This window comes from Lathyrus oleraceus, chromosome 7 (assembly GCF_024323335.1).
Source record: "Lathyrus oleraceus cultivar Zhongwan6 chromosome 7, CAAS_Psat_ZW6_1.0, whole genome shotgun sequence".
Taxonomy (NCBI): domain Eukaryota; kingdom Viridiplantae; phylum Streptophyta; class Magnoliopsida; order Fabales; family Fabaceae; genus Lathyrus; species Lathyrus oleraceus.
In genome coordinates this window covers 218,113,209-218,130,267 of record NC_066585.1, presented here as the reverse complement: position 1 = coordinate 218,130,267, position 17,059 = coordinate 218,113,209, and the positions used below count along the sequence as shown (strand labels likewise).

Genomic DNA, 17,059 nt, shown 5'->3' with positions numbered 1-17,059 from the left:
ACGGGCGTCACACATGGTGTGACGAACGTCACACCATTCCCCTACTTTGTAGGCGCAGGTAACGCTTCGGAGACTCGAAGATCCGTTGAGGATGTTGGGCCCTGCATCCACTATATCCATGCGCACGTTGAAGACTTTTTTGGGCAGCATGCATGACCTAATGACACTAATATAAATAGCCACCTTGAAAACCTAGAAAGAGGGCTTTTTCACATTCCTTTTTCCGTGGCCGTTTTCGCTTTTGCACATTTACTTTTCCAACAGCTTAGGCATTGTGTTTTACAAGACTACTGTTTAACTTACCCCGGGTAACCCTAAAGGAAACCCTGAAGGAAAAGCCGGCGGCCGCAAAGCTACCTCCGTCCAATTCAATCCGGCTCGCCAACTCAAGGGTGCAATTCGATTGCAAACAGGTTTGCATTATTATTACAGCTTCATTTTCTCAATTTGCATGCGATATCGCTTTATGTTCTTAACTTGCGTGTGATATCATAATTTAACTCATAAATGTATTTGAGGTTTGCATGTGGACTTAAGTATGCCTGGATACTTTGAATTGTTATAATGAATGCCGCTGTTTCTTCGCTCTGTTTTGATCCTTGCCCACCTGACCTGTTTTACTATAACTATGCTTTGCTTACCTGATACTATTACTGCTTTGGTGTAATCTTCGATTACACCCCGATTTGGTATTCTAACCCATTTGCTGAATTTTGCAAAGGTTCATATGTCCCAGGAAAAGATTGTCGTTAGGTCTTCCACTTTATTTGTGGGATACCATTGTGAAGGCTCACCCTAAATTGCCTAATTTAATTTTAATGTGTTAATTTTAATAATTAATTTTAATGTGTTAATTTTAATAATTAATTTTAATGTAATTTTAATGTATTGATTTTAATGTGGAGGCTCATCCTAATTACCTACTTAACTTTAAAATATGACCTTTAAATAAGTGATCTTGGACCTCTTTTTGCGGCCTTACGGTACTACGGTATAAATCGGTCATGTCCCGCGAATGTGGGGATACACTTAGCAATGGCCCTTCGATTAAATCATCATAGAATAAATCATGGTCCCTCGGATGTTGCCTTCGAAAATACGATTTTGTCCCTCGATGTCCCTTCGGCGTAGCCTACGGTTAAATGATGATAGTCCCTTCGAATGCTAAGGTATCCTCACAACTGTTGCCTTCAATGACCGATCGATGACCCTACGATGACCCTTCAACATCCCAAGGATAAAACTACTTACTTCTCAATAGTAAGGACAGTTTTACCCTCATAAGGATGGGAAATGCCCGGAAAGACCTCGGACAGGTGCAACCTTAATTGCTCATTCATAATAAAAAATACTTTTCCCACCTTACACCTTTCAAACATCCTTTTTTTAGAAAATCACCACTTAGCATACATCCGTACTAGGATCATTGCCAAGTTCTATTTTTCTAAACCATTTTCAAAATTAAGAGGGATAACCACTTTGTATACATTCATGCAAGAATCATTACAAAGTTAAATTCTCATTTTCAAAACATCTTTCATACATTTCTCAACCACTTTTTCAAACCTAGAAAACATAAATGATTGAGCAATTAAGAGCCCATGGATAACCATGGATACGAAGGGTGCCTAACACCTTCCCTTCGTATAAAGTACCTCCCGAACCTAAGAATTTAAAATTAAGGTCTTTCCTGTTCTTTTCCACCTTTCCTTATGGGATAAAAGAAAAGTCGGTGGCGACTCTTGCTAACCGCGACATTGCGATTAAAACCACAAAAAGTCCAGTTCACCGTATGACACCTAGATTCAAAAAATCATATCTCAATCATCAAGTATCCAAAAATTACAAACTACACATGGAAATCACCATCAATGTGTCCAGAATGAGCACAAAAATTTTCATTCATTTCCTTACAAGTATGAGCATTTCATGATAGATATGGCAAAGTGTACAAAATTGTGACACATTCTACAAACCCTAGGCTCATTATTTTTCCATACATACAAAAATTCCACAAAAAATATCATTAAATTCTACACATTCTCATGAGAATAATGCAAAAAATTGCACTCAAATTGGATGATTTTTGAATGAGATATGCATTTTTGAAGATCATGGCACAAAATGAAAAAAGAAATGAAAAAGAAAATAGAATTAATATTTAATCAAAGCTGGAGTGGCATTTTTGAAAATAAACTGAAACCGGCCAAAACGGCGCCGTTTCAGGCGCGGAAAGGAAATGTTGTGATTGGCCAACAGTGGCGCCAAACACATTTTCAAACTGGCATTGCAAGTAAACGGATCAAACGAGCCTTTTTTCCAGAAAATCAACATCATCATCATCATTTTTCCAGAAAATGCTAAGAACGCATGAACATCAAATTTCAACAAAAACTCACAAGCCTATAGTCATTGGAAAGGTCTAAGCATGAGGATCAAGAATGTGCAACTAATTTCACCTAATTCTAACTGTATAATCCGGATCGAGCGATTTAGGTTTGGCATTCAAATCTTAAAATCACAATATCTCATTCATCAGCTAATCATAATCAAAACCAAGAGCATCATGCTACTCTATGTTGAACGCACTACACAAGCCCTAGCATAGTTAAGGAAATGACGAGATTCGAATTTTATGTACCTTGCAATGGCAGTGATGATTCTTGAAGCCTTGGCGCGCAATGATCCAAAACAGATGCCAGAGAAGCTTCAGGAAGTTGACTGGAGATGTTAGGTTAGCTCGAGGATGCTTCTATTGGAAGAAATTGCAAATCGCCATTGATGATCCAAGAATGAACAGTTGAGATTCGTGAGGTTTTTGGCATGGATTAGTCAAAACAGTTCAAGATCATGATCCATGGAAGAGGCAGCAAGAAGAATTTCGTGACTTGGTGAAGAAATGAGGAAGTTCCAATGAATTTGGTTCTTGAAGCTTCTTGATGAATTTGGAGAATTGGAGGGAAAATCAGTTAGATTTTCTTGTGATTTGTGATTGTGATTTGCATTCTGTTATAATTAGTGATATATACTTCAGCTTAATCACCTTCTAATCACTAATTAACCAAAAAATGAAATAATTAGCATCATGTGCAATTTGAGTGAAAGGGCAAAAATGACATTTCACCCTAGGCCTCATGACAGCTGTATGACAGCTCAGACATCTTCCAAATATCATTTGTGATGTGTTGGCTTTGGTTCCATGTTGATTGGCTTTGTCATTCTCATTTTCCATATGCTATGCCAAAAAATGCATTTTAAATGATAGTTCAAAAATGGCCTAGCCAAATATTGGACCTTGAACACTTATGACAATCCAAACCATTTCTAATTGGCATATGTGATGTGTTGCAAAAACTCCCATTCCAAAATTCCCATTATTTCTCAAGTTGGACCATTTTGCCCTTGAATTTTTAATTGTGCACTTGAAAAATGACCTTTTGCATTGACCATTTTTGATGAATTTCAATTATGCACCATGAAAGTACATGTCAAATGGAGTTTGCTCATAAAAAGATCACTCATTTTGGACACTCCATGTGAAAGTTATGCCACTTTGATTATAGGTCTTTTTTGAAATTGAATGGACCATAACTTGTCAACCATACATGGAAATTTCAAGTTCTTGGACTTTTTGGAAAGGTGAGAACAAGATCTACAACTTTCATGTTGAACAAATTTTCATTTGAAGCTTCCTTGGACACGTAATTTTGTGGTCAAAAACTTTCCATTTTTGGAAACTTCCATTACAAGTCACTTTCTATTTTTGGCAATTTTTGTTCTGACTTTATTTTCTCCATTCTTAAGCTTTGACATGTCAAATAACACTTGTTTCAACATGAATGAAGTGTATCCAACTCTCTCCCACCTCCAAATCCATAAAATCAAGCACAATTGACCACAGTTGACTTTTTCAACTGATAGATGAATCTGGCAATGCACAGATCAAACTGAGTACCAATCCTCTGATGAAATGGCTCAAGGATGAAACCCTAGCCTCAATAATCTCAGTAAAACCACATGATGATCCCCATATCCATCATAGACCCCATCTCCTTGCCATGCCCTGATTGGCCCAATGCAACTGATTAGGGTTGACCAGTGGTCAAAACCCTAATCTCAAGGAATGTGCTCCAACACTTGATGATGACAAACCATGATGATGATGATGAATCATTTCAACCAAGATAAAGACCAATCTCCTTGAGAATCACAAAACCCTAATTTGGACCTCCACATCCTCAGATGATTAATGACTAGTCCAATGAAACCCCAGCATGCACATGACCTCTTCATCTCCTGATCAAGACTTGTGAGGATGACTTGCACAATGTAACCACATGATATGCAATATGCAATGCCTAATGACCTAAAAATGTTATGCAATATGTTAAGCTAGTCCCAAGAGAGGAGGGCAAATTTTGAGGTGTTACACCTTGGTCTTGTTTTGATTAATTTTGATTCCTTTCTTATGGACCACGAAGCCTAGAAAATCCCCAACCTGCACACAAAAAGCATATTTAGAGGATTCATATTTAGACCATGTTTCCTAATTCTTTCGAATGATTGTCGGAGATGGTTTATATGACTTCTTACTGAAACAGACTTAACCACAATGTCATCAATATAAATAGGCATGAAAGTTTTAATAAAGTCATAGAATATAGAGTTCATTGCTCTTTGATAAGTTGCCTCTGCATTTTTTAGGCCAAAGGGCATCACCGCTCATTCGTAGGTGCCTAAGGCGTTGGGGCGTCGAAATGTCATTTTTGGCACGTCTTCGTCAACAATGAAAATCTAGCTATACCCAGAATATCCGTCGAGCATACTAAGATATTTGTGCCATGCGGAGGAATCAACAAGCATTTCTGCTACGGGCATTGGATATTCATCCTTTGGGGTTGCAACATTCAAATCTCTGAAGTCAATGTAAACCCTTAAAGTGTCATTTTTCTTAATGATTGGTACCATGTTAGCATTCCATTCGACATACCTGGTTGTACGAACAAAATTGCACTTGACAAGCATCTCGACCTCTTCCTTGATTTTCGATAGAACTTCAGGTGCGAAACGCCTTGGAGTCTGCTTGATTGGATTCTTCCCATGCTTTATAGGCAAATTTAGTTCGACTAGTTCCCTGCTTATACCCGGCATCTCGTTGTAATCCCATGCAAAGCAATCCTAGTATTCCTCCAACAGCTGGATTCCAAGTTATGTTGGCCATTCTGACGTGATGCCAATGTTCATTTCTCCATATTTTACGTAGGAAACAATGTTTTCCGCTCGAATGCAAACTAAGTATCATTCGCTAAAAGTGACCAATCAACAAATATTTTCTATCCAGAACTACATAGCTTTGAGTTTCCCATCTCACTTGGGGATACGTAGGAGCGAGATTCAACGTCTCATCAGGCACCCTAATAAAAAACTTATTTTCAATCTTTTCCCTTTTTCTCTCAAACTCTTAATAGTTAAGATCGCAAGTAATAAAAGCTAACATTTTATTCATAAATTTAACTAAATGGTTCCTGCTGAGTACAACAGATGTGAAAGGTGCTAATATTTTCCCCTCGCATAACCGACTCTCGAACCTGAATTTGGTTGCTACAACCATCTTCTTTTTCTTAAAGGGTTTTTATGATATTTTCCCTTTTCTTTTGGAATAAATAAAGTTCGGTGGCGACTCTGTTATATTCTCAAGCGTGTGAGCGCTCGTTGTATTTTTCGCGCCACGACAGCTGACGTAACTGGAGGAGCGGTTGGAGAAGGAGATAATAAAATGAGATAATAAAATTTATTATCAGTCAAATTATTAGAGGCACCAGAGTCAAGGATCAAAGTACCAGAATGTGCAACGGGGGTAGAAAGTGATGGTTGATGAGCTACTTTAAATTGAATGAACTCATTATAATTAACAGTTGGAATAGTAACTTCTTTGTTGATAGTTGATTGAGTGTCGGTAACAACCCTAGGTTGTCGTTGTTATTCTCTTACCTTTGTATGACATTCAACTTCAATCTGGTCTTAACGATTGCAGTAGTTACAACGAGTACCATGGTGTTGGTCTTTACACCCTTTATTTCGTCCACCACGACCATGATAGTGAAAGGAAAGCACAAATGATTCAATGAATATCTCGATTAATCTCTCACACGGGATAAGCAAAACCTTAATAAATATGGAGGAATTGGTATCTCCCATGAGAGTCGATGACTTAAAACTGAAAACTGAGTATAAATATGAAAAAAGGGCAAGACGGCGACACCGACAATGGATACCGTGACGGTGAGATTTTGAGAACTCGTCGATCTGGAAGAGGTGATTCTGGAGGTATAAGTATCTCGTCGAAAGGACGTCAAGAGTTGTGGTGCTAGTGGCTACAGTGTCGATTGTGGCCGAAAAAGCGATGGTATGGTGATCGAAATGAGTCACTAAAAAAAGTTTCATCGAAAGACAGTGGACGGATAAAACACGGCAAACAGTTAAATCTCAATAAACTTTAGATACCATATTAAAGTATAAGAGACTGAGAGATGTTTGAACAAATTGTGTGTTTAAAAGACACTACGGAGATATTACATATAGAGATACTACAGCTAATTACATACTATAGTCGATGTATCGATTACTTTATATATAAATATTCTTAACAAATTCAAACAAAACCTCAAGTTTTCGAATGCCTTCTGTAGACTAAATACAATATAAGGGTGGCAAATCAATTAGAGACCTATTTTGTCCTTAAATTTTTAAATGCCTTCTATAGATTAAATACAATATAAAGGTGACAAATCAATTAGAGACTTCTTTTGTCCTTAAATTTCCGAATGCCTTTTGTAGGTTAAATACAATATACGGTTGGTAAATCAATTAGAACCTATTTTGTCGTAGTTTAAGGGTGACAAATATTTTATGAATTTATTTTTAATCACGGTTTAAACATGTCAAATTTTAGACTTTTTACAGTAACACCCCTGACACACTCTTAAGGTAACATTCCTGACATACCCCCTTAAAAAGAGTTGTATCAAATAGTAAATGTCGATATTGTTAACATGTGCACAATGTTTTGGGTTCGAACTAAAAACTTCGCATACGATGAATCTCCCTTAAACAAAATAACAAATAGACATCATCGAGGAACCGGGATGACAAAACCTTTTACCTTTGATTTCAACCATAGAGTTGAGTTAACTCCACCTACATTATTTACTAAGTTTAACATTAGATTATTTTGAATTAATAATATGAATTGAAACATTACTTTTCTAGCTATGTTCCTAAGATGTTAAAAACACTTTTCTTGCATTGTTTAACAACCTAAACATCCTTGCCAATCTGCAAGATTTTAAGTTCATGAATCAAGGCATCAATATCACCATAAGAACTTCCACCTTCTTCAACGGCTCTTTTTGCCTTCTCAGCAATACTTTTGACTCTCCTTCTCATTTCTTCTACCTCTTCACTCTCCACCATCAACTTGTTCACTGCAAACTCCACCTTCTCTCTTCCCACCAACTCTTTCCTCTCTTCCTCCCAAGACCCCCACTCTCTGCTACCCACTTGAACCCCAATCCTCAACACATCAGTTACCAACTTCTCATTGATAAATTGTTCAGCCGAAAGTGGCCATGTTATCAGAGGCACACCAGCACACACACCTTCTAAAGTTGAGTTCCAACCACAATGAGTCATAAACCCACCAACTGCATCATGCTCCAATATCAAAAGCTGAGGAGCCCAACCTCTCAAAATCAAACCTTTATCCATTTCCTTCATTCTCTTTTCAAATTCATCAAGAACCCAATTTTCACTGCAAGTTTGATCATCACTTTTAGATGAGTTGAAAATCTTTCCAACCACCCAAATGAATGGTTGATCAGAAGCCTCAAGACCATAAGCAATTTCCTTGAGCTGTTTCATCGGTAAGCAAGCTACGCTCCCAAAACTAATGTAAAGAACTGAATTGGATTTCTTAGAATTCAACCAATTCAAGCAACTTTGTTCATCAATAGTGGGTTGTTTCCCTCTCTCTTTCTTATCTTCTACGCTTCTGTTGTAGAGAGAAACTGGTCCTACAAGCCATCTTTTCTTTCCCAATTCATTTCTTATGTAATCAGCATAAACTGGTTCCAAATCATAGAAGCTATTGATAACAATACCTAAGCTTTTTTCCTCTATTTGTGCCATCCTATCAGTAAACTCAGATTTGTTTCTCCTGAAACTCGGAACTTGAGACCTTGTCATCTCAATTCTATCAGGAAGACCGGGGACAATGAAAGATTCTGAATCAGAACTCAGATTCTCAAACACAACATGTTTTCTCATATTTTCTAAGACACAGCGAGGGAAACACCCGTTCCCGTTGAAGACAATCATTGGGACTTTGAGTTCGCCAATGATGTCACCAGCCCAACGATGAAACATGTCAACGACTATACAATCAGGTCGGTGTTGGAGGAGTAACTGTTTCACAGGTTCGAGGAGAACCGAGCTATCGGTCATGGGACCAGCAGACATGCCTATTTCAGGTAATTGGGTGTTCTTAGGAGTGGTGAGAGTGTAGATGGTTATAGGAAGATTTGATTTTTGGTCGCGGGTGATTGAGTTTTGGAATTGTGCAGCGTTGGAAGGTGTGGTTAGGATGGTTGATGTGACTCCATGTTTTGCAAACACTCTTGCTGTGTCTATCATGGGGATTTGATGACCTCCACCTAGGAAGGGGAAGAAGTATACTTTAACTGCATCAGTTTCATGGTTCATGTTTAAATGAAAATGATGATGATGTTTACTTTACTTGCTAAGTGAGAAACTGAGTTATGAGGGAGATGCGTGTCTTGTTATTTTGAAGATGGGGAATTATACTAGATTCTTGTCGGTACGGTCAATGAGAAAAGGTTGACATGCAAACGTCATGAATGACATATTACAGACGGATGGATATGGATAGAATATACTCAAACTATAGGATCACTCGCTTCGGTGCACACAATCCAACCCTATGTCAGTAAAGTATGTTTTCGTGCCTACATTCAGTGCAGTTATAATAGGAAGAATATTCTTGAGTATATGGTTCTTGGGTCGCCCATATATACTTGTAGAATCCCACTAGATTTTCGTAACTTTCAAATGATAATTACATTTTATATCATATTGTTCTGGAAATTTTAAGTGAAACTATTTGCCCGCATCTAAAAAATTTCAAGTTAATAACAAAATAATGTGCTTGATATACTATATAATTAATTTTATTTCCTCCCTGCAAATATTACCAGCCTGCCTGGTAAATTAAGAAAAGGGTTGCCAATTTGTTAGTTATATTGGCAAAGAAAAATGTCATAACCATGCCTATATTAGGCTATATGAGTGATAGAATATGAACGAGGACGAGAAGTCGGGACATCATATTATATATAAATCAAAATGCGAACCAATTTACAGTATAAGTATGTTTAATACAGTGTTCAAAATGATCCATTACAATCCCAATACCTATAAAGATAGAACAGATCTATACAAAGATTAACTGGATATACTGTCTTTAAGCCCTAAAGAATCGAATGCATAGAAACAATGTTGAGTAAGGAGATTGATAACTCACTTTCCTCTCAATGGTATTAAGTATTAACCACCCACTTTAAAAGGTCTCAGAAGGTCATCAAGAGTTACCTTCAGCTCCCCTTTTGGGCTGATAAATGCATTTTTAATAATAAAAAAATATCCACCTGACTATGACTATGATTACAGGACATAGCTAAAGACACCGAGCACTTGAAATCTGTGTCGAACTATGTGAGCCTCTCACTAGAGCGCTTTGACAGCAGAGCCGCCTTAACAATATTTCCCCTTGTAATAAGCCCAACCTTGAAAAAGAAGTGTGCAAAATAGATCAGCTGAAGTCACTGAAGTAATAACAAAAACAAAATTAAACTTGTAAGAGATTAATAAGTCACCAGCTTTCCATCTTTGTCTACCACAGGTAGTCGACGATACTTAGTTTCAAGCAACAACCTAATACAAGAAGTAACAATGTCAGGCATAGGGAGAACAATGTTCACAGCCAAGATTGTTATTATAGGATTGCTGTGTTTGGGAATCATATTTAATAAAGATTTAATTTCATGGATACTAATCAAATAGTTGTAATGATGTTACAATAAATTGCCAGATATTTTTGCTGTCCTCATGCATTAGTATGTGTAATGATGAACTATTATGACATCAGTAACATAATAACCAAGTTAGTAAGGTGGTTAATAGTTGGAGGTTGGGATGATTAAGGAAAAATAAGACTTGGCTATAAATAATTAAGGGAAACTATCTTGTCCTTTGAGAAATTGTCATTTGAAAAAGTTGGGCCTTTAGGCATTTGGGAGACAGCAGACCCAAAGTTCTACATTGGTGTTATGTAATAAAAGGGATTCCTCCCTAGTCTTTGTGATAAAATGCATTTCTTACAAACTAGTACAGAGCTAAGAGGAGGAACTATCTTGTCATTTGAGTAGTCAGGGCCCTTAGGGCATTTGGGAGGTCACAGTTCTTTAAAGTTTAAATTTTTGTTCGGTAATCAAGGGCATTCTTCCCTAATTGTTTGTAAAAAAAACTGATTTGAATCAGTATGCAAAATCAGTACCTGGCAGCATCCTCCAAACTAGTGGATTCATGAATAACAAGTGGACTTGGAGTCATTAAATCACCAACAACTTTGCCATTAGTCTTGCTAAGAAGCTTTTGTATCTCGTTGAATGTCTGCCATGCAACAAAAAAATTAGAACTGGACATAAGTAGCCAATTAATAGAATGAAACTAGTTAACTTTAGACAAGTATAATTTCCTTTCTGTTTAGGAACAAGTCACTATCAAGAATCCAAGCTAAATGAAGGTTTTTCTCAAATGCTCAACAAATATATATCATGGGAGAAAGTCCATATCAGTCACACAACAAAATGAATGGCTTGAGAAACAGGTGCAATCAAATATTCAGTAAAAATTGAAATAAAAAGTATGGTTATATCTAAAGATGCACTTGCAGACATTAGACTTGAGACAGCAATTTTCTTCTATTTCATGACTGAGGTGTTGGGAGGTTCGATGGTTGAAATAAAACATTCAGCGTTAACTAACAAACTTCAATATTTCTTCACATTTTCAAAACTATGATTGTTATATTTTATAAGCATAAAGTAACAGTTTAGTTGATGCATTACATACAATACAAAGTATTGAGAGCTGTTAAAAAATTGACTTGTACAAGACCAATTGAAGTCTAAAGGCCCGGCAGTTCACAGGAGCAATAAAGTTTAACTGAGAAAAAGTTAGGTGCCACATGAGGATTAACTTTACAAATACTGGTCAAACAGTTCCGTTAAGTCAACTCAGTTAGTAGCTGTGCAGACACATCAAATGCAAGGCGCGGGTTCGAACCCGCGACATCCCACGTGTTCACCTTTAAAGTGTGAATTCTCAGCCACTAGACTACTTGACCAAAAATATATATATTGGTCAAGCAGATATAAGCTGATATAAAATGCCAGTAAAAAAGGATCTACAAACAGAGGTTTGGTCTCATTTTGAGGCAGTCGATAAACCCATGTCTTCATTAGATTTTGAAAAACAAACAAAGTCATAGCCATCAGATGAAAAGTGAACTCGTGTAATATTTGTGGAAGTGTTTCATGTCACACCACGTGAATTAATAACTTGGAGCGTAAAAAGTTATTCATCTTCATCATAAAAGAATAATATCAACCATAATTAATGCAAAATCAACACCCTATAGAACCATTTGGCATCAATTTAAGATGAACTAATTATAATCGACAGAAAAATCACTTGAATGTAATTAGAACCATTGCTTATATGACAACATCAATAGTAAGGTAGCAGAACATAAAATGGCTATACTTACTTTCCAAGTACTGTCGACATCAGGAAATAAGCCTGCACCACATTGAGAACCACCTAAAAGCCGCAAAAAACAATCAGTAAAAACATTGCCACGGTATGCAAAGAACTTGTTTCAGAATGACTGAGCTTCCGACTTGCAGCAAAGTCTAACACTACCATTTAGGTTCTTTACTTACTAAAACAGAAACTACTGTTTCTTTCTCACAAAAACGCACGCAGGCATAAAACATACAACATACGGGGGTATCCTCAACCATTCAACAATATCAACAAATTTTTGAAGAAAAAATTAATTATAACCCTTCTCAAGACTTATAAGGACATTGATTTAATCATTTGCTTAGGTAATTGAAAAAATAGTGGAAAATTTTCCACTTTAGAGTAAACTAGAAAAAAATATCAATGATGTTCAAGTTTAGATACCTGATATTGTATCAATTGCTAACAAGTCATAATCTGAAACAACTCCAACCTGTAGCACCCAAAAAAAGTAACAAAAAGGAAAAAGAAAACAAGTACAATGAGCAATTGAAACAATACATATCATTATATCAGTACTTGCATTCTTCTACACAATCATGACCTCTTTTGCAGAGATCTCTGGAAAAAGTGTGTATGTGTCATACTCATCCCAACAATAGTGATTACCTTTATTTCATTCATTTTTTCAAATTATTATCAGTATGAGACGTATAAGTGTCAGTGAGTGTCGTGTTTCAGGTGTATGTGTTTCATAGATCAGGATAGAAGTAAATTAAACAAGTACCAGATTCCAGTCGTCATCGACTACAGGAAGACCACTGATTCTGTTCCTGACGAGAGCCTCCAGAGCTGTAACATTGAATTTAACCATACAAAATCAACATTGGATCACATAATAACATTGAAGCAATTACGAATATTACCTTCATCGACGGATGTGGAGGTTTTAACAACATGTAATTTCTGCTTCTCAGTCATGAAATCGGAAACTCTATAACTTCCATTCGCGCGCTAAAATGAAAAACAAAGCCTATATAAGAGAAAGCGAACACATGTAGCGTAATAAACAAGCTTGATCCGGTGAAAACAAGACTTACCGGTACTGAATTGACGGTTTGGGCTGAGACGAGGCGGAACCTAGCGGACGGCGAGAAACGCTGCCGTTTCGAGACGGCGGGAGAAAGAGGCGAAGAATGGCTTTGTGGTAAAGGGAACCGATGCGGAGCACCGAGTGCGAGAGTGTTAATCAAATGAATCGAATTCATTTCTTTTAATTTCTTTTTAAAGAAAATGATCTTAGTCTATAGTTTAAAATTTAAAAGATGAATTAGGATGATGCTATTTTCGGTGAAGCGTGAATAGGAAGAAGATGAATCAAATAATTGAATGAGGAAAGTACAATGAAAGATGGTGGCGGTGGTGGAATAATAAATAAAAAATATAATAAAATAGAGAGAAAGAATAGTGTATTTATATATGAATAAAAAGAGAAAATTAGTTGAAGGAAAAGGAGACGTGAGCGTACTTTACTTTTCCGTTGAAGGCGGTGTGGAACGCGATCAATGTTGACACTCAAAGATTAGTAGTTGAATAGCAACGGTGTCGTTTTGTTTTAGCATCGCGTGTGTTTCATGCTTATTGACATTTCCCCTTTTCTTTGATTTTGGTCCGTGGTTTCTAATTTTTGTTGTACTTTGTGGAATTTTTGAAGCAATTTCACTCACGCCACTATTTCTAGAAAATCATATTATTATATCGTATTTCAATAAATAAATCAGTAAAATATGATAACCCAAGAATAACTGGAAGCTTAATCAGAAATTTTGAGATAAATTTTTTTAAAAGAGAATTTTGCTTTTTTTTTAGTTCTTCTCAGATTTGAAAATTAATTTTTGCTATAGAAAACACATAAAGTTTATAGAAAAAATCAATAAAATATAATAATTAATTATATTATATTTTGACTTAAATGCAACTTTCATTTTTTTTTTAATGTTGATCCTGCATTTTAAAATTAAATTTGTAATCCCCATATTTCATTTATTTTTTGGAATTTATTTTTTTTTAATTTAAAATTAAATTTTAATAACTTTGACTCATTTCTAATGAGTATGAAAATTTATCTATAATGGATAGTATAACAATCCGTAAAATGAATACGGGTATGGGCACGATCCATTAAAATAAACGGATAGGGACGTGAGACGAATACGTTAATATTCATCCCGCCTCATAGTCGTAATATTTCTGTATTTTTATTTTTATTATATATATATATATATATATATATATATATATATATATATATATATATATATATATATATATATAATATATATATATATATATATATATATATATATATATTTTTAAATCAATTTTTTTTAAATTATATATCAAAATAATCATGTTTTTAATTTATTTATCAAACTAATCAAGTTTGAGGGAGCATGCATGTAAAATATAAAAGGATGCGTTCTTTCTATTAACGCATGCATATAAAAATACGTAAAATATAAGAGTATGCGTCACAGCAACTGGCGCATGCATATAAAATGTAGGTATATAAAATATAGGAGCATGTGTCACTGCAATTGGTGCATGTATATAAAAAAAAGTACCACATGCATGCGCCAATTATAGTGGTGCATGCTCTTATATTTTACATGAATGCGAAAATTGTAATGGCTCATACATCTATGTATATGAATTGATCGATGTATGCGTCATAGTAAATGGTTTTTTTTAAAGTAGTTATATTAATAAATACTCTGAAATTGTGATTATTTTTAAATTATTTTTAAAAAATAATTATTTTTAAAAGAAATTATTTATATTTTATTAATTTTATTAAATACAACACTATTAAATTTATATAAATATATTTATATTAAATAGATCACTAAAAATGGTTATTTTAATATAAATATTTTATTAATTTAAGTCAACATAATATCTTTAAAAAAAATTTAACGTTTTAAAAACTAAAAATAACATTATAAATTATGACTGATACACCCTATCTAACTCTATCCATTATAATTCCTAGACATGACATCCTTGTTGATGTCTCACTATCATATTTATCACATGCGTAATAATTAATTCGTAGTAATTAATTTCAAGTAACTTTTGTAATTTTTAATTATATCATTTTATATAAAATTTACAAAATTATTATTTAAAATCAGAAAAACAAAATTTTGTTTCACACAAGGATAGAACTCCACACCTAAGTGACTATAGGTGTTAATTTGTTGTACAACTTAATCACCAATGCTTTCTTGTTAAATTTCGGCAACAGTAATATCTAACATTGAAGTTCGTTTCATATGCTCTAGTCCATGTTCTTCATATATCTCTGCATCATTAAGAACATCATCTTGTGATATTATCTTAATTTTACTGTTCACTGTGAAACATGATGCAAACATATAGCATAGAAGGTTATAAAGCAAAACGTTGTTTGGATATGTTTAAGTCTCCAAAACAATGTGGATTCAAACAAGATAATACCATGTTTTACTTAACTCTTTATCTTATGCTTCTTTACCCATACCATCTATTACTTAATTTCTTTATCTTATGCTTCTTTATCCATGAGGAGGGGACTCACCCTCTAAATCCATTTCTTCTCTAGGTTTGATACACTGTTGTTGGAAATATGTAGCAGCGCTAGAATAAAGAAGGTGTTACGAAGATTGTACTAAAAAATTCAAAGCGTGTAAATTTCACACTAATTTTTAGGTTCAATTCGTTCGTATCAATTATTATATATCGGATGCAATAAGGATTAACGGTGAATTCCCTTTAGGATATTTTGAATACCTTAATGTGAATTGCACAAACACACTAAACTTATCTTTTGATAATAGGTTATAGAAAAATGTTTCCTACACTTCACTCTGTTAGATATATCGATAAAGTTGAGTGGATTCAGGTATGAATCGTGATTGATGTCACTTTCCTTAAAAGTATTTCAAGCACTCTCTTTATTGTCTTACAGTTGAATGCAAGAATACCCAGGATAATTCAGCCTCGTAATCGAATCTGCACAAGATTGGTGAAGATTCGAATGCAGGAAAATGTGTCTTGAATTTATGAGAAGAGAATGCATGAATTTGATGTGTTGATTTTCGAATACTTAACAATGTATTTATAGGTCATGCATGTGTTGTTTCACAAGGTTGCAACTCTTGATGAAACAACACGTTTTCAGCATATGTTAGCAATGGATCGACTATGGATACATTATGTACCACTTCATGAATGGTTGCATATTTCGAATTCGAAATTCAAACTCTAAGCAACGACCAAAACCAAGAACAATGATTAAAATTAAACTGTCATATGTGTCATGCATAAGTGCTCAAGTGCCCCCTACAAGCCGCCACTAGCGCCTATACATCCACGCCCTCGGACCCGATCTTGTAGCCTGAGACGGAGTCGCTGGTGGAAACACCGGCAAGGGGTCGTTTGGATGAGAAATGTGACATAATGTTTGGGATCACCATATTTGTCCATGTGGCATAATATTTGGGACCACCGCATTTGTCCATGTGGCATTTTATCCTTTTTAGCTCCTTTGTTGAGTTTAATATTTTTAAGTCTTCATAAATGCTTTTAAAGTGAGCACCACTTTCTATGTGGGACTATTGGCAATTCATTTATTGTTATTAACTCAACTTCACACTTCCTGTCATATTGGAACACTCTCATGGGAATTAATTATTCATAATTTCCAACAATCTCCCACTTGTTCTAATGATGACAAGATCAATTCCAGAAAATATAAACGAAGAATGTTAATACAGTTAAGTATCTTTCGATTTGAACTTAACCTTAGTATGGATAATGCAAAGTCTAATCGGAATGTTGGGTAGCAATGCTTTGAACTGTTATCCCTTGTGATTATACCGACATTACCTTACACGCATTCTTTAATGGTTCTTCGCCTGCATCTTTCGCCTAACACTATTTATGGTCATGTGTTTTTCCTTTTTTCGTGAATTTTCATGAGAGAAACTCCAACTCTCACTTTGAGATGGAACCATCTCGAAATTCATATAGGTGAAGTTCATTTTGTATCTATTTTCTAAGATACATGTCCTCGATAAAGAACTTTATTAAGAGTTTGAAAAACTCAACCCTCAATATGTAATAGTCAACATTG

The 17,059-nt window shown here is 35.1% G+C and overlaps 2 protein-coding genes across 3 annotated transcripts in view; both read right to left on the bottom strand.

Annotated features, from left to right (window-relative positions):
• LOC127108202 (abscisate beta-glucosyltransferase) overlaps positions 1–8,846 on the bottom strand; it is a 62,837-nt gene extending 53,991 nt beyond the window's left edge. Inside the window, exon 1 of one of the 2 annotated variants that reach the window (XM_051045632.1) lies at positions 7,392–8,846. In XM_051045632.1, the coding sequence (XP_050901589.1) occupies positions 7,392–8,760 (1,369 nt within the window). In that variant the 5' untranslated portion in view covers positions 8,761–8,846. Of the gene's footprint in view, positions 1–7,148 lie in introns of those variants that run through there. The other variant, XM_051045631.1, reaches the window with a different exon arrangement.
• Positions 8,847–9,374: 528 nt separating this feature from the next.
• On the bottom strand, positions 9,375–13,436 carry LOC127108204 (CBS domain-containing protein CBSX2, chloroplastic). The gene is made up of 8 exons (XM_051045634.1): positions 12,984–13,436; positions 12,810–12,897; positions 12,671–12,735; positions 12,328–12,376; positions 11,906–11,958; positions 10,631–10,746; positions 9,951–10,008; positions 9,375–9,860 (listed from the first exon to the last, which is right to left on the bottom strand). The coding sequence occupies exons 1-8, from the start codon at positions 13,149–13,151 to the stop codon at positions 9,786–9,788; spliced, it is 672 nt and encodes a 223-aa protein (XP_050901591.1). The 5' UTR covers positions 13,152–13,436; the 3' UTR covers positions 9,375–9,785.
• Positions 13,437–17,059: the final 3,623 nt, after the last annotated feature.